General features: G+C 38.2%; 1 protein-coding gene across 2 annotated transcripts; it reads right to left on the reverse strand.

Moving 5' to 3' along the window:
• Positions 1 to 6,919: 6,919 nt before the first annotated feature.
• Positions 6,920 to 27,784, reverse strand: MOSPD2 (motile sperm domain containing 2). Of its 2 annotated transcripts, none has more exons than XM_033147378.1 (15): positions 27,684 to 27,784; positions 26,965 to 27,028; positions 24,415 to 24,570; positions 23,569 to 23,655; positions 21,855 to 22,009; positions 20,839 to 20,899; positions 19,613 to 19,651; positions 19,108 to 19,232; positions 17,978 to 18,148; positions 14,670 to 14,782; positions 12,237 to 12,333; positions 11,141 to 11,237; positions 9,178 to 9,307; positions 7,985 to 8,087; positions 6,920 to 7,504 (listed from the first exon to the last, which is right to left on the reverse strand). In XM_033147378.1, exons 1-15 carry the CDS (start codon positions 27,690 to 27,692, stop codon positions 7,358 to 7,360), a joined length of 1,554 nt encoding a protein of 517 aa, XP_033003269.1. In that variant the 5' UTR covers positions 27,693 to 27,784; the 3' UTR covers positions 6,920 to 7,357. The 2 variants fall into 2 exon arrangements, with proteins under 2 accessions (XP_033003269.1, XP_033003270.1); XM_033147379.1 differs by having other exon boundaries at positions 26,965 to 27,025; positions 27,684 to 27,744.
• Between the last annotated feature and the right edge of the window lie 122 nt (positions 27,785 to 27,906).

Below are 27,906 nucleotides of genomic sequence, written 5' to 3' on the forward strand. Positions count from 1 at the left end.
AGATTGCTAAGGAAGGAGGTGGTTTACATTGTTAATGTAATATGTACAAATGTGGGTCCTGTGGCTTTATTTGGACAGTCAAGATTTGGCCTTCATTCAAACCGCACTTGATTAAAGCTTTGAAGCCTTACTACTTTTAAGCATTAAGCAATATGATCTGAATATGTATGCACAGCAGAGCAGGTCCAAGACATGTTACTACCTGAGGTGCAGCAGCAAATGATCTCTCCCCCCCCCCCCACGAGTCATGCCGTTTTGTATCCACGGTTGCCGAGACAGAAAATTTCACAATTCAAGCCCTGCCTGTCTGCCACATTCTGAATCCTCTGTGGAAATCACAATTCGAAAAATGAATTGTTTGTGTCTGTTGCGTTGCTTGAGAACTTAAATGTAACTCAAGTTGAAAAGTTTTGCTGGGTTCTTTCATAATAAAATATGTCATGAAACATTAAAGCAGGGTTTGTTTAATTGTGTGTCGTTTCTTGCGTATTTGGTCCTTTAGGCATTATAAACAGCAAAAGCCTGTCTCTTCCTTTCTCTCTACAGACACTTGGAACGTTTCTCTTTGCAAAATGAGCGCTCCCTTTCCATAAAAAATGAAAGCCTTGCAACCAGCACCAGGGCACTCAAATATCATTGGAGAATTGAAACCTGTCACACTGCATTCCATAATTTTCCGGCATCACAGGAATGATTCACCCTGACTGAGACTGCAGGCAAGTGACAAAATACTGCTGTATTAGCCAAATAATAAAAAAGTGATGTTTGCTTGTTTTGTCTCCTTTTTAATCCATCGTATAAGGAAAAGCACATGGAGATTGTGAACCTGCATAAAAGCACAATTGACTAATGCAAAATCAACACACTTTAAATCTCTTTGAGTTGCATCCAATTGTGCTTTTGTTAAAGCAAGTCAGGGCACCTGATTTTTACTGACAGACCCCACACTTTGTTGTGGGGCCTCTTTCTCTGGCCTCTTAAAAAAAAAGCTCAGAAAACCATGCTAAAATGAGTTGGGTGGGGTGCTGTAGAATGTCATATTATCAAAAGTACCTTCTCTTGAATACCTGAAGGTAGGAGATCCAAATGTCAGGCTGAGCATCAGAGACCTCTCACACCTGCATTTAATTTAAAGCCACAAAAAAGCATTTAACAGCTTTGTGCAAAGGTCTCCCAAGTTTAGCCTTCACTATTTGCAGGCAGAGGCAAATTCTAAAGTTTCTGCTTCGGATTTAGCCTTCCCTGCAAATTCTGCGAGAGAGCATTGCACCTGATTCACAGCTAGCACCTTGTCAAACAAGAATAGCAAGGGAGACGCAGCCCAGTATGCTCCTGAGATAATCACCTTCTTTTTCATATCCTGTCAGCCAAGCTGTACAATCCTTTAAACATCCAAACTAAAGAATATTTCACAAGGCTTTACCTGATGTCTGCAAAAGCAGAAACACTTGAAAACTTAATCCCACTTGATAAAAGCTGGCTGTGCTGATTGATTTAAATCAGAAACACAGGATCTGGCTATTGGGTACAGAAACTGTGGAACAGTAAAATCAAATTCCCACCCAATTCCCATACAATGGAATGCAAGGGAATTTCACATACCTACTGAACATTTCATTGATTTTTAGAGGCCATCTCAAAGATCTTACAGTAGTTTGATTTACAGCACACTGCTTTCTTGGATATACTTTTGCATCCAAACTGCTAATAGTTAGCACTTAACAAAGTTATTGGTGAAATAATAATAAAAAATGAGCATCAATGCTACTGTTGATATTTGTAGTTTGGGGGCAGAATAGTCTCCATAAAAGATGGAGGAAAAGAAATGCATTGAATCTCTCATTATTTTGAGAACACAAGTGGAGCAGGAGCAGTTTCCACTGGAGTGGCCTGTTAAAAGCAAACTGCAATCTGTAGAGCTGGAGAGGAAATAAAATGTGGGTGTTTGCAAAGTGATTGTGATGTTGTAGACACTGAATGATAAACAGTGAACTTGCTATGTGGAGATGAATGACTGGATGTGGTTCAGAGGATGATTGCTGTGGTTACTACTAGCTGGTTTATTTTTGGGATGGAAATCAGCTGTTTGTAGTATGTTCTGATACCTTTTAGGCACTTATGTCAATATAGCAGGTGGCCATCTCTGGGGAAATATACAGTTTCTTTAATGAGGCTGGTTGTTTAAGTGGGGCTGAGGAGCTTTTGATACTGCAGACTTCCACCAGCCCCAGCCAACAAAGCCAGAGGTCAGAGAAGGTAATAGACATGGCTAACTTTGGTAGATTAATTTCAGTGCGTCTACTCTAAGTAGGACTTAGTTGGAGACAACCCAGTCATGGCTCATTGTTATGCTTCTCAAGAAGAGTCCCTTGCTAGTAAAACAGGCATGACAAAACAAAGAGTAGGAGGTTTTGCCTCAATGCCAGGCTCTCTTGGCATTGAGGAAAAGACCTGATTGCCATCTTATTCTTCTGTTGTTCATTGTTTGGCATATGCTTTTTGTTGTAGCTGTTTTGCATGCAATGTCTAAAGCAAGGAACCTGTGGCTTTCCAGACGTTTTTGGAATAGAAATCTCATCATCCCTGGCCACTGTCTGGGTCTGATGGGAGTCCAGCCACATCTGAAGAACCATAGGTCCATCCCTGGAATAAACAATTCCTCAAATATGCATTTTAGTGGTAGAATTTGTTGCCACCTTTCAGATTCGCATTAAGTCATTCGTATGCAGGCATTGTGGTTCAACCTTTCCAGCCCTATGCATACCCCAAAGCAGTAGCAGGTTGTTAAGACAGCAAGCTTTTGCCTGGCATTGTATTCAATAATCTAGTTTTTCCTGTTTGAGCAATGTGTTGGTCGTGGCATCAGTTGGAGTACCCATCAAACAATTTGTTGTACAGGAAACAAAAGCGTAGGAGGTGGCAATTGCTCCTGGCACTTGTGTTTGAACTCCATGGTAAGTCATCAGTCACTACTTCACCCTGTAGGACTCTCCTAATGAATTGAGCTTGTCATTTCTATTCAGACAGACAATGCACAGCATACAAAGGAGCAAGAACCACCCATCACCATGCTCTTTCTTTTCATGTTTCGCAGCCCCTCTGCATGTTCTGGTAAGTTTTACACAACTGATGCCGTTTGCAGTAGTTTGTTTTCTCTTGGAGCAATTTGTCAATAGCACTATCGCTAGCAAGAAGCCCTGACATTCTGTTTTGAGCTCTTTTTCGGTGTTCCTGCCAGGGAAATGACACTCCCAATTTCTTGCTTTCCTCCACAGGGTTTGTAGAACAGGTATTTGAGCTTTTCTTCAAGCTGTTATTACTTGGAAGTGATTCTCTTCTCTTCCTAAAGTAAGCTGTTGGTGTTGTGGGGTCACAGGCAACTTATTTCTATATTGAGCACTTTTCATTAGTGTTCCTCCTAGTTAAGAAAACATTTATTTACATATTTTATTAGCTGGTTGACTTCTGCCTGGCTTTCCAGAGATTAGGCTCGTTAGAGGAGACGATAACGTTAAGAATTTGTCTTAAGAGGTGGGTGGAGGTAGGAAGCTTGGAGCACTCCATTGTCCCATCAGCTCGAGTGTCTGAAACAGGAGCTCCAGTAGAAAAGGTGGGGAGAGTGAAGAGGATGAATACTTGAAGCCATTTCAGAGTATCCAGAGAACAAAAGATTTCTCTGCTGGTTGAGTTTGGGCCACTAGTAAATCCTCCATCCAAATCTGTAGTATGGCATTTGGGCATGCAAGTGGAGGACTGAAAGCCCACCCCCATTGTAAACAGTGTGTGCGTCTCTGGTCACAGATGGCAGTAGCAGCTAGCATGTATGTGTTTTAGCAAGAATTGGTGCTGACCAATGTTGGGCTCTTTCAGGTAGAAACCCAATGCTGGTAGTGGAAGTTTACTATTATCATGCTAATTCATGTATTCTTTTTGTAGCTGCTGCTTCCTAGACAGTGCCATGCCCCAGAACTAAGGAGGGGTTGGCAATATTTTATTTTAAAGGAAAGATGTTAGTGCACCCAAACCCAACACAACTAAGAAGGAAATTCTAAAAATGAACAAGTTTACAGCTGATTAAAGTGTTTTGTTGATGGGCAAGGGAGGGAAGGAACTGAAGTCACATGAGCTGTATGCTCTGTACTAGAGTTGTTCATCAGCTCTCTGTGTAACCTAAATAATGAGATGATTGTGGTGATTTTGGTTGCACTCTCACATTCCTGAGTTGGAACATGACATTAACAAGCTGTCTTGAGACTCTCTAAGCTTCTGAGTCATTCTGATGCCTGTTTTTACAGAAAGTTAAAAGCACAACCTGCCCTCCTTATATTTTCTGAAAAACAAATTTCAGAGTTCAAGAAGGGGAGGGGTAATGAAGTTGTTTTCTTCTACGTTTTGGCTGAGAGTAGGGCATAAGTGGTAATCCCAAGTACCTTCTTTCCATGAAAATTAAAAACCAGAGCATGCTTGCCTTCACATAGGGTACTTCCAGAAAATGGGTAGCAGTGGCAAGGAAAAGGTAAAATTGCCTAGATGCTTGACGTACTATTTGTCTGAACTTTGGCTGGTCATACCCAGGGACACTTTTGTATTGTACTACAGTTGATGGGGCTACATAACTTGAAGAATTTTCTTTAAGTTACAAATGAGGTAGAATGGAAGGGCAATGTAATATTTCATTTTAAATACAATCTGCACTAAAAAAAGAGCAAGAAATGCAACTGAACTTTGAAAAAACTTATGTCCAAACTATGTCTGTTAAGAACTACAATGAACACTTTTTTTCTTTTTGTTTCACAAATGCAGTTATTTATTTATAACATATTAAAATATAAAACATTATCTATCTGATCAATTTTACATAGAAAATATGAATACAGTAATAAAATACTGAAAATATTTGAAGCACCAGAACATTAAGAGCATTAATTGGCATATGCTTATGAATATATTCTGAAAACATTTAACAAAGTGAAATTAAATCTAATCCAACTCACTGATAAGCATTTTAAAAAATTATAATTTGAGACTAGAATTATTCTATATTTTATACTTACAGTTGACTTGCTGAGGAACTACAATAATAGAATTTAACTGAAGGTAACACAACTGATGAGAGACCAATTAATCAAATAGGTTTGGCTTGTTTGTGAAATATGAAGTGACTTGCATAAGAAAGCTATGTTTCTTATGATCAGCTGAAACCGTAAGCCAATACAGAACAAATCCATGGGCCCAAGGTAAATTCTGTAAAAGCATTTCATACCTGTATCATTGAATGCTTGACTAAAATCACCTTGCATTATTATTGTCTAGAATATGTTCCATTTTATAAAAGTCAATTCAGTGATCAAAACCTTTGGTGAAGGTTTCAGTAAAATGGGTAGGTAGCAAGAGACCCATCTTCCTAGGGTTTGGGATTTGAAACAAGGTGGCACAATATAGGAAGGCAGCAGACTCATAAATTTATTATAACAAGCCAAATAAATCTGCTGTCATCCTCTCTAATTTCAAGCTTAGCTAAATGAACATATCCAAATTCTACACATTAAGGTAACCGTCAAATAGATATACAGTGGTACCTCAGGTTAAGTACTTAATTCGTTCCGGAGGTCCGTTCTTAACCTGAAGCACCACTTTAGCTATTGGGACCTCCTGCTGCCGCTGCGCTGCCAGAGCACGATTTCTGTTTTTAAGCGGAGTTCTTAACTTGAAGCGTACTTAACCCGAGGTACCACTGTACATGTTTAAGCCTACTGAAACCAATAGCTGAAAATTTGTTTAACTTGTAAAAGTAAACTGCATTTCCCACAAAGTTATTACTAATAAATTAAAAATAAAATACAAGAACCCGGAAGAGTGAGCAGCATTATCAAGGTGAGATACACTGTAGTGGAAGTAGTATATGATATAAATTAGGGCCTCTATTATGAGAGCTTAGTGCCACTGGAGTGAAGCAACATCACGGCATATGCAGAAGCTCAGCTACTCAGGGATTTTTTTTCCTTTACATAAAATAGGAACAGCTGAAGAGTGTAGCAAAAAGTGCCTATGTGCACGTAGAGCTTCTCATATGCAGAAGGAAAGAGGAAGTCCTTGCACGTGCTGTGTGCTCCAGAGCATAACCAATGAGTGCCCGATTGCGAGTATAGGCTGGTTTAGATTTTTTGCTTCAAATTATTCTACAGCTGAAAGCGCTGAGAACTGATCTTAGGACTGCATCTGCAAACATGACTTACTGCACCATGTATTGTTACAACTTGTCTGATTTACAAAAGATTAAATGTTAACCAAAACATGAGCACTCTCTTACTTTTAAATTTCATATAGCATAGTTATAGTTATGTAAAAGGAATGTTTAACTGGGAATGTTTTTATCTTTTAGAATGCTTTCTTGTAATGGTTTTCAAAAAGCACTATTTGCAATTCCTCTGTATACCTGTGTCTTCCTACTTTTCTTCCATATCACACATGATTTACAACACATATTTGGGAAAATTAAACTTACAGGAATTATTCCAAACTTAATTACAAATAATAATTTATGTTTTATTTGTTGTCCTTGAATTGCAGGAGAACACCAACCTAGTGGGAAACTGACAGTAAAATTTCATGACATAATATGGTTGCACTCCTGAACTATCTGGTTTAGTTCTGTAGACTAAGACACACTGAAGAATGGAGAGTTGTGTTCCTGCACAATTCTTTTTCAGGTATCATGGCATATAGTAATGTACTATGGCATTCTTGGAAAAACAAATTTTTATTTCGGCTCTTTGGAACCATTACAGGCATTTCCAGGCAATTATGGCTACAAGGTATTCAATGCAAAATAGTATAATCTTAAATATCTGTAATATTTTTTTTTGGGGGGGGAAGTGAGCAAGAATAAAGACCACCACCCCCAGAATGCATTCTTCAATTTCAAACTGCATGAGCATGTGTATCATTTCCTTTTATGTATAAATAGCATAAATGAGGCTTTCCTATATTGTTACAAATTTGCACTTTCATTTCAAGGGAAATACATTTTATGCACAAATTGTTTTGATACATCTTGTATACTTCTGCATGACAGAAATAAAAGTAAAAATACATTTAGTCATAAACATCTTTTGTTCTGTAACAGTTATTAGGTTGCCCAGTGAAAATGACTCTTTTAATATCCTGTTTTACTTCCTGTACTTTAATAAATATCAACAGTCACTCTACTTGTTGATTAAAGGCAAAGATCACAATCTTGTGAATCACAGTTTCTGGAGAGTCTCATATAGATCTCCTTTTTGGCAGTTTCATAGTACTGGTTCTTTCCTTTTCCAAATGAATTGCAGAGAGAGCTTATCGTACAAAGCATTGCTACTTAGCTCCTTGGCGCATACAATAAGTAGAAACAAAAGGTAGTACTGGCCAGTAATAGTAACATAAACAAGAGAGTCAATTGCTGGAACCAGACGCAACGATCAATCTGTTCTCGGAGTCTTTTATTAGCTTGCAATAATTGTGTTAGCTGGAAAGAGGGGGGGGGGGTAAACAAAAAAATCACACAATTTTAATGCCTAACACATATTTTATTAGCTGAAAATATGCCCATATTCTACTATATAAGTAAGGCATAAGTCTTTGAAAGGGTATACATTCAACATACACCAAGCTCGTAGTACTTTCCTTATCACTATTACTGTTCCTCACATTAGATACTGTGGCCACTACATGGCCTAATGGCCAGTTACATAATTTAACTCTGCTCTGTAAAGAAATATTTCATTTCTTTATGTCCTGAATTCCCCGCTATCTATTGCTCTTTTTAAGAACAGCTCCTTAGAATACAGCAACTGTCTCCCTGGAGGGGAGTCTCCAACCTTCAGTTCTTCAGGTTTTCAAGGGCACTAAAGGCTACAGGAGGAGGAAGGATATTGAAAGCCCCCAATGCACTGCACACTCCTACAGATCCAGCTGGAAGCTATATATTAATATGCACAAGTGTTACCTGTACGTGTAAATCTTCATTCGTTTTTGCAGGAATATTGAAGGAATTTTCATTTATTGTTAAAGAAGAAGGTTTGCTGCTTTCTACAACATGACATCTTAACCTGAGACAAATAGAAACAGCAGAGCAGTGAAATGTTGTACAACTGTAAGAGGACATGATTTTTTCTTTCTTTCTCCAAGCCTCTTTGGCTTCATAGATTCCATTCCCTGTTGGTATTTGTTTCATATGTTCAATGATGCAGCCTTTATTTCTGCTTCCCTTCCTTGCCCCTGCCCACCACAGTGACCAGCAAAGAGAAGATCATCATCAATTATAACAGTGCTGGAGTCAAAAGGAAACCTAACCATATTGCTGAGGAACCAGCAATCAGAAGGACAAGATTACCTACACAAAACATAAGTGGTAATGGTTTTGTAAGCTTGCATAAGCACTGACTAGCTACAGACAGTGACGTGCTAGGGAGAACACAATCTAAAAGGGAGTGATGAGAACACTATTTTGGAGACTGGCTCTCATCTTCGGCTGTGCACATGTACTAGATTTGAAAGGGAAAGGAAAGGGGCTTGGAAGGGCAATGGATGATTCTGGCCGGATCTACACACATCAATGAAGCATTTCAGTTTAAAGCTTTGTAAATTTAAACATGGAAAATAGGTAGAGAAAAACGGGACTCCACGTTGCCATCTGGTGGCACAATGTTATATTGCACATACAACACATATAAATCTCTTTACCAGTCTAGCTGAGTCCTCTATCTTCCTGTCTCTTATTCCAGGACAGAGGCTCTGATGTTTTTTGTATGTGGCAAAGCTTGCTATGCATGTTCTGCAACTGGCTACACATGCTGCTTTACTCTTCTCCCAGTAGCTTTTTTGTTTTTCATGTTTAAAAGCTGTTCTGTACTCTAGAACAGGCAGTTAGTTACTGGCAACTTTCTTCTTTCATCTTAAACCATTTTTACATATATACCATACTTGTAATTATAAACACCAACAGTAAATATTTCAAAGAGCTGTATCTGTGCAACTCCTAAGGAAGGAACCAACAAATCATTCTTTATTTTATATCATGCCTTTCAAGGGTGCATTTGTGGCAAATTTCACCTACCAAGATACTAAGCAATGTGGAACACTTGTTTTCAGTTGCATAGGCAACTCAATATGTCCCCCAAAACAACATGAAATGCTTACCTATGTTCCATCACTTTGTTTCTTGGGACTTCCTTCCAAAACTGACCCAGTTCTTGTGTTCCTGTTCCGGAACACTGCTCCATTTCTGCTGCCATAATCAAAAAACGGTCTTGCAGGGAAGCTGCACAACCTGTTTAAACAACATGACAATTTTACTTCCTTTGGCTTTAAGCAGTTATTTCAAAGTTTATACACTACAAGCAAAAAACCCACACCCCTGACTACATCTACATATACAAACAGCTAATTTGTTACTGAAGATATGCAACAATTAGAAGTACTGAACAAAATTTGCCAATTCACAAAAGAGTTATGAAAGACAAAATCGAAAATTCTTTCTAGTAGCACCTTAGAGACCAACTGAGTTTGTTCCTGGTATGAGCTTTCGTGTGCATGCACACTTCTTCAGATCTGAAGAAGTGTGCATGCACACGAAAGCTCATACCAGGAACAAACTCAGTTGGTCTCTAAGGTGCTACTAGAAAGAATTTTCGATTTTGTCTTGACTATGGCAGACCAACACGGCTACCCACCTGTAACTGGAGTTATGAAAGAGTAGAAGATAAATTCAGAGATTAAAATGTAAAACTATAAAGGCTGTACCTGCAAGAAAGCTACTTGCTGCCATCCTTCTGAAATCTTGTTGGATTTGTCCCCTCAAATGGGGCTTCCATGCCTACAAATTTCACCCCTTCATAATTATTGGCGCCCCCCTTAATCTCAGTCTACAAAGTGCCCCTTGTAATTGGCAGACTTTATCTACTCAGCAAATCTTATTCACTTTGGTCAAAAGTGGGCATGGGTGGGTAGGTGATAGGTGTTATTTAATAAATAAATAAAAATAACAACCCCATAATAGTAGCAGAGAAAGGCAGAAAGAATCATTTCTCCAAAGTGGGATTCAGACTTCGTGTCAATCTGAAGTACTTTGGTGTGAATTGGGCTGTTTTCCAAAGCGCGAATGTGGGTTCAAACTGCATCTCATAACAAGCCCTGGTGGACATAAGCTAATTGTAGGTTCATGAAAATCCCTAAACTGATTTACATCAGATTCATGGTGCATATAAATAATTTGGGATTAATTTATTTTACCATATACCTATCACACAGCTGTCCTAAAATAAATTCTTCTAAAATCTAGTTGCTGTATTTTTTCAAACACAAGTGGCATACATTCTAATAGTCTCTCTCCCCCTCCCCCCTCTCTCACATACACTTTTGAAAGAATACACTACCTTTTACTTATTCATCCAACATTAAATATGCAGCCCAATTCCAGAATAAAATAAAAAACAATAATTAAATGTTAATAGGATCCAGCATATTTTGAATTATTAAATTCTCTAGGGCAGGGCTCAATATAATGTTTACACTATACTCACACACAAAAAGAATCAAATGATATATATATGATATCAACGTCAATCCAAATGCTCTCCTAATCATTCTAGAAAATAAACTCAAATATCTTTATGGTACATTAGTGAGGCTGCTACTTATTTGAAATATGTCCCTAAATGTCAAAGTTCTGATAAGCAAATAATGATCATTTAAATAGTACACAACTTGAATCCAAGGCCTCTTTAACAGTATATTTATTTGTTAATCAGTAGCTAACTTTTTGCAAATTTACAGGAAGCATGATAAACAATAGAATTTTTAGAAACAGGCTAGTAATGATAGAGGCTTGTAAAGAGATTGAGCAATGAATTTTATTAGGGTTTGTTTTTTTCCAAAATTTGGCCTATGGAATTCTACCTATAAACAGGCCTCATAGATCCACTACTGGGGATGAACTGGGAGATTTGGACTAGACAGAAGCAGTCATATGAAATCTGAACAGTTATTTGGTTTCACTAATGCTTATGTTCTAGTACATGTACATAGAATTCCAAGCTTACTGTCAGTAATGTACATTACTTGTTTATTTCATCCATACAATAGTGTACAAGATTTTACTTACCTCCATGAAGAGATACTATTATATCTAGTGATGTGCCTGGTTCACAGCTGCTGTTACTTGGTTTCACTCTGTACTTGTCAGGAGCAGTTGTTCTAACCTAAACAAAGTGCAGCTGTATTAAATGCTACCACCTTTCTTATTTAACAAGGTAGAAGACTAGATTCCACTCACAACTTACCAGCAGGACAAAAACTTGATTAGTATTCTCCATTTGTGTTATTTTACTTCTGAACACTAATCTTCCATTTAACTTCAGCAAAACACCAAACTTTACTCTCCCAAGTGTGTGGGGAATAACAACAGGCTTGGGGGAACCCCAAAGTTTGCAACGAGGACTTGGCATGCACAGTGGCCACATAATGTGCTCTCTCTCTCTCTGTGTGTGTGTGTCTGTGTATGAGAGAGAGAGAGAGAGAGAGCATGCAACAGTGCAAAGTGGGAAGTATAGGATGCAAAATCAGCAGGAGTCCCGAGAACCTTCTGCATGTTTACTCAACAGGAAGATATGGGTGCCAGACTGTAACCCTGAACAATAACACTTTACACTAACCTTTTATTGTTGGTACCAGTTATCAATAACAAATAACCAATGATAACACCCAATTCTTCTTAAATGTAATCTAAGCAATCAATGTAATGAATTATGTAAATTAAGCCAAAGAAAACAATATACTCTTCTGCTCTCAACTCACTGTACTGCTAATTCTTCATTAGGACACCTCAAATTCTAGTATAATGGGAGAGTAAGATCTCCCTCTCCCTCTTTCCATGTAAGTTTTACACACATTTCTATATTAGCTTTATAAACTGCATATCATATTCTTCCTTGGGGTATCTTTCCTGATACTTCACTGCTATTATCTGGAATTTCACTGCAATATTAAAGTGACAAACATTTGATGAGATCCAGTTATGCGGTATAATATATATATATATAAAAGATAGTTACTCCACCTTTAAGACCATTTATCTGGTCCTGGTTTGACAGTTTTGTCAGCTTGGCATAGAAAGTTATGCATACCTTGTGAAAACCATTTCATCAGCTATTATGGTTACTATTCAGTCAGGTTAATCACCACATAAACACAATATTTACCTTAAATGCCACTGTATTTTTGGTCACGTTTGTGAGAACTATCAAGCATTTCTTCTCTCCAGTTTCTTTGGACCCAAAATGCAGTTCTTCTGCTGGACTAATGAAAAATCACAAATTTGTATTAAAGTATTTGCATTACAGGTTTACAAACTTCATTCATTCTCTTAAAAATAAAGTTTGTGCTTATTTAGAACACTATGTTTCAATTAACAGGCTCTAACCCAATCCTTCAACGTATACTGTTAAATGCCAAATACTTTTAACAGTCCTCTCAGTGAGATTTTCACTTGAAAAGCAATTCATACTACTTCTATTTTACTCATCATATCCAGGATATTCATTTTGTGTTCCAAGTTTTCAGAAATGTGTGTTTGGGAAAATACACATTTAGTTTAACAAAGTATCATGAAGCATCAACAAGCCAAGGGCAAAACAACTGTTTGTCATCTTTTTGGGTAAGTATATATATATGTATGGTGTTACCTGACATGAAATCACATCACTAGTCCATCTAGCTCAGTACTGTCTACTCTGAATGGCAGCAACTCTCCAAACGCTTTCACAGCCCTACTACCGGATATAATTTTTAAATGGAAGATGGGCGAGACAGAATCTGGGTCTTGCGTATGAAAATTGTGAGCTGCAACACTTATGGTCAGCAGGAACCTCCAAATAGCTGTATCAGTTCAACATTTTAAGAAAAAGCAAAAGTGTTTTATACATGCTGAGGCAAAGTCTGCTTTTCCTATTTTATTTTGTAGCAGAAATATATGCACTTTTAACACTCAACTCAGTACCTGGGACCCAAAGAGCTATTTTTCATGCACTGAAGACATGCAAGCATTCCCCACCTGCTTTAAGCAGTAGATTCCCACCCTGTAACACAACTGCTTTCTAAGCTTTCCTCATCTTTAGAAGAGGTTTGACACATAGCATAGGGGACTGCTGTTTGAGAAACACAAGCCCAAGGCTTGGTGCACAGAACCAGTCAGGTGGTTCTTTAGATCTCAACAAATAGGCATTACAATAATGAATTATGCACAGCAACTTATCTGTATAACACTCACAATGTAAAATGAAATTTAATATGTGGGAATATATTTTGTCCAAATTATGATGTTAGATCTGGAAAAAATGCTAGAACATTTCATCTTTATTATAATCTCTATTCCCCCTCTCCCATACCCACAAACACATTATGAACCTACAGACACATAGATCAGTCTAGAGGTTACTAGCCTGCTGGGGGCTGGCTGGCTGAAAAGGTATGGAAAACTGCACTTCTACACAGGCTGAAGATGAAGGGGTTTCACCCCTCCAGCAGTCTGCTTGGTTTCAGAGTGCTGTATTACCCCTCTACCAACCCACTCACCTGCCACATTGAATTTCATGCACTTGCTTGCCTATAGTATATGGAATTCCTGATTGCTTATGGATACAAGGCTAGCGCTTAAATACAATGTTGATGTATGCATATCAAATGCTTGGGTGATATACATGACATAACTAGGCTGAAATAAGGAAACAATCATTTCTTTTCTGGAAGACAAGTGGAAGTGATGAACTTTTCAACCATTCATCTACAATCACATGAAGAATTTATTTTAGTGACAAAATCAAATGCTAGAAGTTCTGAATTATGTTTCTTAGGTTGGAATGTTCCTAAGCCATATTAGAAGTTTGTGTTCCAACAGACCCACTTTCTAAAAATTATCTTCAATTACCTGCTCAGAAACCCATGTGGTACAAACGTCAGATGTAATCAACATCACAATAATGCAACTGCTACAGATTTTCCACTGCTTCCTCAAAATCTAGATTGATACCAGATTTGTACAAACAAAAACTTTAATTCAAATTTCTAATGGAACAGTCACATTTTCAAATGCTTTCAAATTCTTACGACACATTTTCTACATATTTTATGTTACAGCGTATGTAAAAGTAAACATCTATACTTCAACAGGCGTTACAGTTCAATTTACAGACTTTTCTGCACTATACAAATTAACAAAGTAATAATTAAAACCAGGGCAATTTTGTAGACCTTTTTCCCTCCACTTAAGGTACAGTATTTGACTCCCAAACTATAACTATCTAGCACTAACTGACTACATAATAGGATACTGCTGTGAGGGGTGGAGAAAGGCAGCTATAATACACTCATAAAACATGTATCCATCACAACATATTCCAAATTCATCAGAAATCTAGGTGTCTGAACTTCTTTGCCAAAAGAACCCTGACTTCATCAACACCGTGTCCTCCGTAAAGAAACACCATGAGCTTCAGAGAAGACCTCTGAATCAGATGTGAAACAATTCTTAAAATATCAAATACATTTCCCTTCACATTCAAGTAATTTTCAAGACACAGAACAGCAATATTACAATATGGAAAGATCTACATTTTTAATAAAATTATTACTAATACCTGATGTGCAATAAAGGTCCTTTAAAAGTGGTTAGTGCTTTCTTTGCATTTTTTGTTTTGGAATCTTGTTTTTCACTCTCTTCTGATTTTGGAGTTTGTTCTGCAAAATTTGCCTAGGGAAACAGAAACAAGGAACACTATTCAGGAGTCAATTATATTTTACTATCAAGTAAAATGTCATGCCTGCAAATTATGGACTCTGCTTCATTCACTAAATGAAAGTTATCACTAACTAAACCTACATTTAATTTTTTTTGTTTGGGTTTGATATAAGGTAAATAGAGTTTTATACATATTGAAAGTTTTTCACTTAATGAAGCTAATGTTTTTATTTTTGATATATGAGAATACACTTTAAGATTAATATGCCTTGGTGTGTCTGATGTTTCCTAGTCTTCATCCCATTTTCCGCCCCACTCCACCACAACATATTCCAAATTTGTCAGAAATCCAAGCACAATTTCCAGCTATACAAATTAAACCATTTTGTTTACATGTGTATTATTCCAACAGCTTGACGAACTTGGGGACTCCCGAGGAGAGGAATGGTGTTTTGGCTGTCTCTGTTAGCTCTTCTCTGACAGAAGATAATCATGTGGTGATTGATAATAGTCAGACAGATTGTCTGGAAGATAAGAGTGATCTGGGAGCAACCTCAAATACTTTGATCAAGACCGTTTTCTGCTGTCTATGCCTGGCAGCTTAGACAGGAGTTAAAATGAGCTGGCAAGCTGAGAAATCGACATTGTGCCCATTGTGCACCTTTCATAGTTAAGAAAGATCCACTCCCTCTCAAACACTTCTGGGACAAGCAAAACCGAAACTTAGAGAGATCCCTCTATCAGCTGGCGAAAATTTAATCTGAAAATGTTTAAGTACTGCTACCTGTTAAGAAGAACACAAAGGAAAACTAGTTGTTAAAGTGTCTTAAGGCAGAGCAAAAAGCTTAATTTATGGTTAGCAATAAAGTTTAAACCGATGAGGGAATCCCCTGTATGAAAAATCTTTAACTCCTTTTCTGTTTCTTGCCACTAAAGAACTGAAAGTACACCAGCCATTACTTCAGCTGCAGGGAATAATTTTTTGTGAGAGATCATATCCATAGCCTGTCTTAAGGTGGAAATATTAAGGTAGAATGAGTTGCTAATAATATTCAAAACATCAAACGCATCCAGTATGGCAAAAATACATCTGGATCTCCCAGTGACTCTTGGTATTGTTCCACAGTTGATGACTGAAAATGATAGGATCAGTGTTTGATAAAACGGGGAAAGAAAATGAATCAGAGAGATATGATAAGGAAATGGAAAATAGCTAGACTTCGGACCAAATCGATGAAAAGTTGGCAGGACTGAATGATGAAGTAACTATATTGAAGACATGGACTGAATTGTCTTAACCTTTTTTTTTAAATGTAACTGGCAGTTGGAAAATTGGCCTGGGTCTGGTCAGAGCCTGAGCAACTGACCACCTGGGATTCACACGTACACTTCCTTTGGGGTCCATAACAGAATGAAAGTGGGATATTAATGTAAGATCATGAATAAATAAATGCTAGGAGTGTGATGGAATATAATGCATGCTTTCAAAACTGTAAGAGCATTCAGGTAACTATAATGCCCAAAACTGGAAAGGAACATCTAGCAGAAAAACTATGTATATTTAACTTTCCATAGTAACCTATACACAGTACTTTTAAAAAAGGGAATATAGATGTTACTTGTAATTGCAGTACAGTAGATCCAAATGTGTAACTTTCAACATGTACTCTCAAATAAATAAGGCGCCCAAATTATTGAGACAAAATATTATCAAGGCAGTACCATGTCACCTGGACACCACTTTAGTTCCCAAACTAAGGGTTAAATGTGACACCTCTGATAGTAGTTAGGACTTTGTACATTCCAAGCTCAGATATAGACAAACGCACAGGAAAAGAAAAGGTTGATAAACTTTCTATCATTTAAATCATTTATGAAGTGTTCTAAAGTTCACCACTCACTATTTTAAAGCATGTAAATTTTGCTGAGTGTGTATGCTTCACAAACTAACTCCAGTTCTCATATACGGTAAAATAAGGAAAGTGTGTTTGTGTGTGAAGTGTCTCTTCTAGGCAAAGTCTCCTGGTATCTCAGAAGGATTGCTTAGGATTCCTGGATAACTGGTGCATAATACTAACAGCTAAGCAACACATTCACAGGTACAGAATTAGGGTACTGGGAAGGATCATCATCCTGGAAAAAAATGACAAGTGGGGTGCCACAGGGTTCTGTCCCAAACCTGTTGTTGTTCAACATCTTTATAAACAACTTGAACAAAGGAATTGAGAGGATACTTATCAAATTTGCAGATGACATGAACCTGGGAGGGGGTAGCCAATGCCGCTGAAGGCAGAATTTGGTTTCAAAATTGCCGTAACAGATTGTAGAGAACTGGGCCCAAACTAACAAAATAAATTTCAACAGGGACAAATGTCAGATTCTACACCTATTAATAGTACCACACTATTCTGTAATAGTACCACACTATTCTGCCTTGGTCAGACCACACCTGAAATACCGTGACCTGTTCTGGGGAACCACAACTTAAGTAGGAGATTGATAAACTGGAATGGGCACAAAGGCGGATGACCAAGACGATAAAGGGTTTGGAAACCAAACCTTATGAGGAACAGTTGAGGGAGCTGGGTATGTTTAGCCTGGATAAGAGGAGACAGAGGAGATATGATTGCAATCTTCAAATATCTAAACTGTGTAAATCTAAATTGTTTTTTAACTTGTTGGACACCACCCAGAATGGCTGGGGTAACCCAATCAGATGGGCAGCATATAATTTTTTTATTACTGTTGTTAATGTTGTTGTTATTACTAACAGCTGTCACATGAAAGATGGTGCAAGCTTGTTTTCTCCTGCTCCAGAAGGTAGTAGGACTTCAAGTTACAATAAATGAGATACTGACTAAATGTAAGGAAGAACTTTCTGACAGCAAGAGCTGTTCAACAGTGGAGCAGTCTCCCCCAGGAGCTGGTTTTTAAGCAGAGGATGGATGACCATCTGTCAGGAATGCTGTAGTTGAGATTTCAGCATTGCAGGGTGGTGGACTAGTTTACCCTCAGAATCCCTTCCAACTCTACAATTCTATGATTTTCTGGGCCGGTTTCTTGATTATGACAGCAAGAACATAATAACCAACCAATGACACTTTAGGCTTTATTCACTGTACTAGTTTAACATTGAATGCTTGGAGGGTTGCCATAAAATACTTGTTTGTATCATTATTTCCTATGTAACCTTCAGTCCAGGGATACCTTTTTTGAATTAAGTGCTTGTTCTTCATTAGAATCTGGACTCTCCTTGTTATCTATGTCTGTTTCTTCTTTGGTTTCAACTTCATCTTCACCAGTCATGGGTCCATTTTCACACAATGGAGTTTGAAAATCATCATCAACCAATGGAGGATAACTATACTTGAAGGTATCCTATAATACAAAGAGATGGTGTTATGGAGATGGTGGTGAAAGATAAACATAATCACCAAATCATTCAACTCTGACTGGTTTTATCTGTGCAATCTAAGCAAAAGAAAACATCAAGAACTATATTGCTACATTTAATGTTTAAGGGAATTACGTAAGAATATAAACAAATCAAAGCATTAGTGTACCATTGGGTATACAACCTGGTTAATGCCCAGTTAATCTGCATTAATTCAGCAATTCTGTTATCTCACAAATCTTAATAATGGATGGGAAATGGTGTTCAGACTGCGTTTCCAGCATTTTCTGCACAGGATACCTTTTAACAAATTATGGTTGATGTCTAATGGAATTAAAATATCTAAAACTCAAGTTGCAACCCAAAGCTGGAATATGATCAATGTGAACAGTATGTGCTTTCAGAAGACTGCATGGTAGCTTCCACTGCTGAGTGATGTCATTATTCACTTTAATGAGAGCCTGAAAGTCTGCCCTCCCAGGAAGCAGAAGGTCTCAAAAATGACACTACAGGTTGGATTGGAAGCCCTGGTGGGCTTAATCCACCCGAGAAGCCAAAAAAATAATCCCTGCTCTAGAAGCAGGTGGTTTGATGACTGTGAAGACTACAGAATTAAAAACAGTATTTAATTATTTATATGCTAAATTGCAACGTCACAGTCCCTAAATTGGGTCATAATTACAAGACAGAAAATCAATATAAATAATCATAGCACACAGAAAAAAACCATTGGAAAAATAGCAATAATAATAATAATAATAATAATAATAAAATTAAAAACCAGAAATTATTAACAAAATAGAAGAACAAATTAATCATTGAAAACAAATGTATTATAACTGTTTACTTACTTCCAAAACTGTGTACAGTCTATATATTTATTATACTGTACTTTCCCTTCACAATATAATAGAAACATTAAGATCAGCAGCAATATACTTACAGTTCCACCCATATAGGGTGGTAGATATTCAGCACTGATATACTCCTGGATTTCATTCTTATTAGTCAACTTCAGCAAACCCACTGCTTCCGGACCCAGCCAACTTTTCACAAGTTTAAAAGCAGCTGGGTAAGAAAAAGGAAGATAGCTTGAGAAGAGTTCTACTATTTTGTTTACACAGACCACAATCACAACTTACTTCCCATTAGTTTTGTTTGGTACAGTGGGTCTGCCCTAAAAGAACTTGCTGAGACTTATGGTCGAAATCTTAGCAAATATTGGAAGTCTTTATTTTAGGTGGTATTTGATAGCTAGATATTTTTTTTTAAAAAAAAGCTGTCGTTGCCTTCCCTGAATGTTTGGGACAGGAAAGAATAAGACACAAGATACAGAAACATTAGAATCATATTTTAAAAATTCCTGTTAACAATAATAAGGAATTTGCATAAAATATAACTTTCACTAACAATCCTTCCAGATAAGACAATTTAAAATTTTAACTTACCATTCATTATCCAGGGTAGCTCAAAGATCACAATTTTTGCTGCATGAACAATGGAAGAGGGTTTTTTGTGGTTAATATAACATTTTAGCACTGTCAAATTTCCTATGAAATGAAAATACTTTATTTGTTGTCCTGTTAATCTCCCCTTCATTTTCTTCACTACAGAAATTAGCAATTGTGAATGTTTTATTTAAATACATTATTCAGTGAAAAAAAGCATCTACTGTGGTATTTACTTTCCGAGGCCAGAGTTTAGATTTTTTGGTGTGTGAGTACCTTAGTTATAAGCAAAATAACTGAAAATTTATCATCAATACATTAGTCTGTAAAGGGATATAAAAGGAAATTATGAAGATATGAGCAGAATGCTTTCCCATTATAGCTGTATTTGAGAAATCAAACACAAAAGCTAACAAAAACATTTAAAATGAAATGGAGTAGTCAGAAGTTTTATAGACAACATTGAAAGCACAATCCTATCTGTGCCTGCTCCCAGGTTAATTGGCTGTAGGACTGAAGTCTAAAGATAAAAATAAATGGTAAATGCATCTTTGCACTCACAGGTGTGGTGCCTGCCCACCGCTAACCCTGGCTGCCTTTCCCTTGATTCAACTGTACTTCCTGGAGTAGCTTTTCAGGATACAAGAAACTATATTGGAAGGGGGACAGGAAAAGCCCCAGTATACCCAGTTCACTCTTTGCTCCCTAGTATGATTTACCTAATCCATATAGGAATACTTTAAAAAATATTTATGAGGGGGACAATTACAAAACCCAATTTAATAGCTGTTCTGCAAAAGGTCTTGTTAATAATTGAGTATTAGACTGTCTGAAGTAACTGGGTAGTGAAACCTCCCAATTGTGACATAATCTTGAAAAGACTATACTGTGAACATGGCAGCTGTGAAGAATTATTTTCTGCTACTATAAAAAGTGCCACTTATATCCTGGGACCAATCTATTTTATGCCTACTGTGATCCATTCTGCAGACAAAATATTTAGGCAGGGGCAGGGGGACAAACAGCATGAGGCTCGAATCCACTGAGCATCTCAAAATATACCTCAGACTTCTATGAATTCTTCACACTACCAATTGGTCTCCAAACTTCCATTTTCAGGAGCCAGCTTGTACTATGGTTGATACCACCCTCAGATTCGAGAAACTCTTGTTTTTCATTTATTTTCTAGATCTATAGTATAATATAAATGCTATTATCATACTTACTGAGATAATTAGGGTAATAAACTTTAAAGCAGCTGATGATGTATCGGACAAAATCCATATCCTAAAATAAAGATGTATTACCAATTAACAAAAGATTAAACCCTACTTATAGCTTTCAGAAAACGTCAAAGAAAGTTCTGTTCAACAGCTCCAGTGGTGAAGGTGCTTCAACAGTTTAAATGTTAGAATATCTCACCTTATTTGAAAATACAGTGGTAGCTCAGTTTAAGAACAGTCTGGTTTAAGAACGATTTGGTTTACAATCTCCACAAAACCGGAAATAGTGTCTTGGTTTGAAAATTTTGCCTCGGTCTAAGAACAGAATCCAAATGGTGGAAGGGCACCGGCGGTGGGAGGCCTCATTAGGGAAAGTGCACCTCAGTTTAAGAATGGTTTTGGTTTAAGAACCGACTTCCGGAACAGATTAAGTTCATAAACTGAGGTACCACTGTATATCAAGCTGGTTCTGATAAATATATGCAAACTGGCCTGAAGCAATACATGCAGGTCAGTTTAAAGGGTTACTTTATGTATATAGGGCTGACAAATACTTCTGTGAGATAGTATCATCTGTGATGAGGCAGCGTAAGAAAATCCAGGCTAAATCTTACATGTGGTACCAGGAAGCATCTGGCAATCTTAACTTGGTTTACATGGAAAGAAGACATCAAGGCCTTTATTTTTAGTGGTTAAGAGTTCTGAGACTGTTGAGAGAACAGGCCCTAAATCCTATGAAAATCAATGGAACTTCGTTGCAAAACAGAATGTATGATTGCATCACTTTCTACTGCTAATTAAGTAAGTAGTACACTCAGTACAGTTCTTATTAAACAGCTGGCTTTGGCTGTGATTAATAAACAAGTCAATCCAGAACACTTAGATTTATGCTGAAAGGCAAATAATTTAAATCTAAGTGTTCCATTATAAAAGGCTTCATAAAGGTAGTATCCAAGTTTCCAACTGGAAAGGTTTTGTTTAAGACACATCAACAGGAAAACAGTAATATGCATACTTACTATGTTACTAATTCCAGTTTCAGCCATGTCAAATACCACTGTCAAAGGCTTTCCATGTTCTCTTCTGGCATAGCGTTCCAACCAAAAGGCTACTAGCTTCTTCTTTTCAAATTGAGTTTTAGAATCTTTTACATGAAGTTTCACCCTGAACCAAACTAATGGAGTGGGGTGGGAGAAACAGAAATAAACATGCATGTTTGCCTAATAGCTATTTATGGCACAACCCAGACCCTTGATGCTGCCCCATGGGGCTTTAGCAGAGTAGTGAGGCAACCACCATATCCACAGCCCTGCCACATTTGCGAGAGTAGTAGATAGATTGGGGGTGGGGGTGGGAATTGCTCAGATAGCCTTCAAATGCCATAGCAATCAGGCTGAGAGGTGTGTCCCAATGGAATGCTGCTTCAGAGCATCAACCTACTCACATAAAAGACGCAGGCCAGCAGGGCTAAGTGAAGCACCACCTCTATACAATTCAATTCACCCCCTCCCACGGGATGGATTATGCCCTTATTCTTGAACTTTCTATCTCCTAAGGAGATATTCTTATTTTCTAAGGTGCACACATTTCTATTTATCGTGCATTAGTTATAATATAGTTTTGTTCACTGCATTTTATTTTAAAGCCCTGGAAGATTTTTTTTAAAACAAGAGAAGAAAGACATTATAAAGAAAAATGTGGATCTATATTTTTGCCTCCTCCCACATGCTCTGAAGCATGAATGCAAGATATAAAACACGTCTTCATGTTGAGCGAGTCCCTTTAGGAAGGGATTTTAAAATCCATATATATGGTTTGCCCAAATATAAATTTCTTAACGAAACAAAGGTAATTACTGTAAAATCATATACGTCTACTCAGAAGTGAGCCCCATGGAGAAGAATAGGGCTACAGACCTAAGAGAACAATCTAGTGAGGTAATCGAGCTGCGTTTTTTTTTTACATCTGGCAACCAATGTGCCCCTTTGGTTTCAGATAGTACATGGGCAGAGAAGCCTCCTAGTTTGGTTAGAATCGGGTATACACTTCCATAGTTAACAATAAGTAACTTCTGGTAAATGAGCCACCATAGCTGCTACAGGGCCATGAAAATGTGTGTCCTGAGCTTTTTAAAATCATCTATCCATGTACTATCTGAAATCTAAGGGGTGCATTGGTTGGCAGATGTGAAATATATTGCCATTATTTTCAGCTTTCCTACCCCACTAATCTTTGTCCCATTCAATAAAGACACATTTATTTATTCCAACAGAACTGAGTTGCATCATCAGATGCTTTCCTAAGGCATCCACTATGTTGAAAAATTGAAACCACCAAAGGTCTTCTTCCAAAGGTGGAAGTATTAGCAATCAAGTGTACAAAATCAGTCAAATTTCAAGAAGCTATACTGAGGAAGAGGAAAGACACATAAGCACTTTTGAACAGAATATGCTTGAGCATAGTTAAAGTTTCATATGATACTGAAGATGTGTCTCCTAAAACGAAGGGCTAATTAAGTCAGTGTTTATACCTTGCATGCCTTCATTAAATTAGATTGCCCAATAACTACCTCCCTGTGATATGGCCTCACTATTGTTTTATTACTTCTCAAAAATAGATGCTAGTAACATGTTACTGTCTGTATTATCATAAAGTTTAGTTCTCTTCACTCTGAAACCATAATTACATTTGCATTACTTGTAAATGAGTAAGCAGATGAACAGGCAGACTTACAGATTTTATAGCCTTCCTTATCATAACCATGTAGGTAAATGGCACCAGTTTCAAAGAACCGCTTTGGAAGTGAAGATTCCGTCAAGTCTACAGAAAAGCAAGATTTTTATAAGCACATATAGGTATACTATAACAAAATCCTGAAGTTCTAAAGCAGGACTTGGGGGCAGGGCAGTTATTTATTTCAACCAAAACACAGCATTATAACTCCAACATAGCATATTGTATTGATTATCCTATAATAGAGAACGGCAGGGTTCTAAGACAAGTTATTGAAGCCTGGAAAAGAGTTAGGGGTAATATTTAATTTAAAGCATTTGTAGGGAACCTCTTCTCACTGATGACAGAGTAGGAACCCCTGATAGACTGAACACACAAGGGCAGCACCAATAATCTGTCAGACTAAGAATAAATATTTTGGTTCCTGGATGCTGTATGAAGACTGCCCTTGTCAGTGAATGAATCACTGTTGTACAGATAGAAATAGCAAAATAATCCCATGAAGGGATGAAAAACAACATCAGGCATTATTTTCAAGCAGAGAATTTGTCTGTAGAACAATGTGTGTGTCCACATTATTTAGGGCAGTAATATTTCTATATAGTTGGCTTTGCAGGGATGCACACAATTGTATACATACTAATTAAACACCAGCTCTCCTTTGCTGCTATTTACTTGCAGTATTTTCTCAGTATAGAATGTAATGTCTTTACTCAAAGGCTGCTTTTATTAACAACTCACCCTAGAAGCGTAGGGACATAACTATCAAGTAGAGGTGCATGTGGAACAAGTAGCAATGCAGTTTGAAAAGCAACTGCTTTTACAATTAGATATCAAACAGCTTACCATGAACTGCATATTCTTTTCTCCACTGAAAGCTTTCATCAATCATCTTTAATGTATCGTCCACATCATCATGTCGCCATATTAGAAAATTATCAACCCAGGTATCATCTTGCTGTAGTCTCTCTGTATCTCTAGAATCATATTTATCTGTTTTTGCTGGTCAATAAAATAAGAACGGTATTAGAAAATATGACCAAATTTAAAAACTGAGACATACATGTGTTTCCCAACAGTTTGAGCAGGAATACTACAATTTTAAGTGAACATGTTGGGATAATAAAGACATGTTATTCGTACTTTATATATTTTATTGCCAAGTGTCTACAAAACATTAAAAATATATATGTTAGTATGTGTACCCTGCCTTTTGACAAGGCCCACAAGTCACCTGTGGCCTAGTAAGGTGTCAAACAAGTCACAGAAATGTTGGTAAATAGGCCTACCAGGCTGGAGATGGCCTCTATCAGGAGCTATAGTATGGAGCATAGCCTCAATGACCAAGATAAACCAGGAAGTGTCATTGAAAGCTTGTTAAGTTTGAATTTGGCGCACCAAAAATGCTTAGACAGGAGGGAAAGGTCCTTAAAATGTAGTAGGGTTGTGTAACTGGTTTGTGGCTTTTTAAAAAACATTAGCTCAGAGCTTTCCAAACTATGTTGGTGACACACCTTTTAGACAAGCATCATTTTGTGACAAAAGTATTTTAGTTTACTAGCAAACCAGAAGTTAAACCCATTTCAAGCCCCAGGAGGAGCACGGGGAGTGTATATGCAATACACCTACACACTAATGTGTTGTAATGCAGAGTTTGGAAAGCTCTGCACTAGCTCGTGATCAGAAAAGGGAAGAATCTGAGAAGAGTGAGAAAAAGTGTTCCCTGACTAAAGTATCTTTTGATTTCATTCACTGAGCAATGTACACAAAAGTTCACACAACTATTATTATGGGAGGGTATTCCACAGGGCGGGCCCCACTACTGAGAAGGCCTTCTGCCTGGTTCCCTGTAATTTCGCTTGGAAAATCATCAGGACTTACTTCATAACAGCCCGCTCCTTCAAGTGTTTAGTCAGAAGCAGGTAACTTTTAGTTAAGCTACAAATTCCTAAGTATGTGATGGAAAGTCAAGGATGATTCAGGCAGGAACAATGATGCTTTAATGGGGAGGATCGCCACAGTGAAGAATATATTGAATTGGGTATTTTTATTAGGAAGACAACCAACCTACACCTATTAATTAGTTTGATGGACTGCTAACTAATAAAAGCAATCTTACTAATATATATGCAATAAATGTTCACTTCCCCTTTCAGACAGCCTGCACTGGAGTTTGCTCTGCAACCATCAGTGGAAATGTGTCAAAATGACAGCTCATGATGGAGCAGTACACCCTGCCCTGCCTTTTGACAAGGCCCACAAGTATGATCATTTTAAAGTGTCAGAAAAGCCATGAAAATTTTGGTAATTGGATCTACCAGGGTGAGATCTGTAGCATGGCACACGGGCTCAATGAGTAAGCCAAACCAGGAGAAATCACGAAAAGTTATGATGAGAAGTCAAGGCTCCTCTTAAGGAAGAAGTGCCAAGAAACAAGCAGAATACAAATATATATATATATATGCTTGTCATTACATACTACATGGGACTGTTGATACAAACCCAGTGTTTCGTATCTCTAAAGCATATCACATTGCCTTACTATTTCAAGTCTGGCACATACTAAAAATGGAATACATCCAACAATAGCTAGTAACGACTCATCAGCCCCAGGGCAAGGTGCAAAGGTACATGACAAAGAAACCTTGCGGTAGTTACATAGGGCTGGCTTGGTTAGGAAAACTAGGAATTCCATGCATACTAAAGGTAAAGGGACCCCTGACTGTTAAGTCCAGTCGTGGATGACTCTGTAGTTGCGGCGCTCATCTCGCTTTACTGGCAGAGGGAGCCAGCGTTTGTCCACAGACAGCTTCCAGGTCATGTGGCCAGCATGACTAAGCTGCTTCTGGCGAACCAGAGCAGCGCACGGAAAAGCTGTTTACCTTACCACCGCAGCGGCACCTATTTATCTACTTGCACTTGATGTGCTTTCGAACTGCTAGGTTGGCAGGAGCAAAGACTGAACAACGGGAGCTCAACCCGTTGCAGGGATTCGAACCGCTGACCTTCTGATCAGCAAGCCCTAGGCTCAGTGGTTTAGACCACAGTGGAACCCACCGTCCCCCATGTATACTACTGAGGTGTTAAATAAAATAGATGAATGACTGACACTGGCAGACGAGGAAACTCCTTTCACAGAGGCATCTAAGTGTGGTAAACAACTGGTAACCTAGTAAGCAAATGTGAAGGTTAACTAGAGGCGGCCATATAAAATCAAGCTGTCTGTCCCTTGTTGTCCAAAAATTCCAAGTACAAAAGATCCTCTTTTTTTAACTTAGTACAACGTATTTGTCCTACAATGGGCTACTGGGCTTAAAAGCTGCCAATCCTGTATTTGCCATGTCAGGAATAATGTAGGTGTGGAATACAAATAAAATGCTTGGGTACTGCACCAACCTTGTAGATATTCTGCCTCAAAGCGCCTTCTGGTTTCACTTATTAATGGAGCCCTGGTGTCCTGCTGGAAAGGGAAAGGAGCACAGAAAAGATGCCATTTTCACAAACTTCTACAAAACAGAGCCCTCATTAAAGTGATAGTTTGCCTCCTCAAGTTGCAGCAGAGCATTTCCAGGGTCATAGAATGTTGTCAAGTGACGGCCAAACCTCAAAAGTCGAAAACCAAGGACCCAAAACAACCATAAACTCGGAGTTGTTGTGGAACTGTGCAGCCCAGACACACTTGACGTGACGTTATTGAGGCCCTTACTCTGAACCTAATAGGTACAATGCCGATTTTCATCTCTCTCTTAAAAAAACTTTTTAAAAAAGAAAAGGGGGAAAGCCAAGGCACACCCAAGAAGGGCGTCTGCTGTGCCACAAGCAGGGCCACCTGAGGAAGACTTCCCACCTGTGAAGGAGTTGGGCTGGGGGATATTCGTGCGTCTTTTTCGGCGCCCCACGGGCTCTACCTCAAATCCCCTCAACCCAGTCACCTAAACTTTACCGACCTAGCAGCAAAAAATAAAGTAAAATAAACCCAATAGCCATTGTTTCTTTGACCAACCGGCCTCTCCCGCGGTTCTGCCCCGACAGACCCACAGCCTCAGCCCGGCGGATAATAATGTAAACGGGCCGAGAATTCCCCCTTCCGCGCCCGCGTTCTCTTGACTACTCACATCCGCCATGGTCCTGCCCGCACCAGACTAGAAGTAGAAGCAGCTGCAGCAGCGACGAGAGGGAAACGGACGAGACCAAGAGCGCGGGCGGGTAGGGGGTGGGCGGAGGCGCCTGAGAAAGGGAGCGCGTGACACAAGGAACCGACACCAGCCGACCGCCGCGCGTGCGCGCGTACATCCACACAAACACGCACGCCGCCCTCCCGGCCTCAACGGCTAACGA

This window comes from Lacerta agilis, chromosome 4, assembly GCF_009819535.1.
Source record: "Lacerta agilis isolate rLacAgi1 chromosome 4, rLacAgi1.pri, whole genome shotgun sequence".
Classification (NCBI taxonomy): Eukaryota; Metazoa; Chordata; class Lepidosauria; order Squamata; family Lacertidae; genus Lacerta; species Lacerta agilis.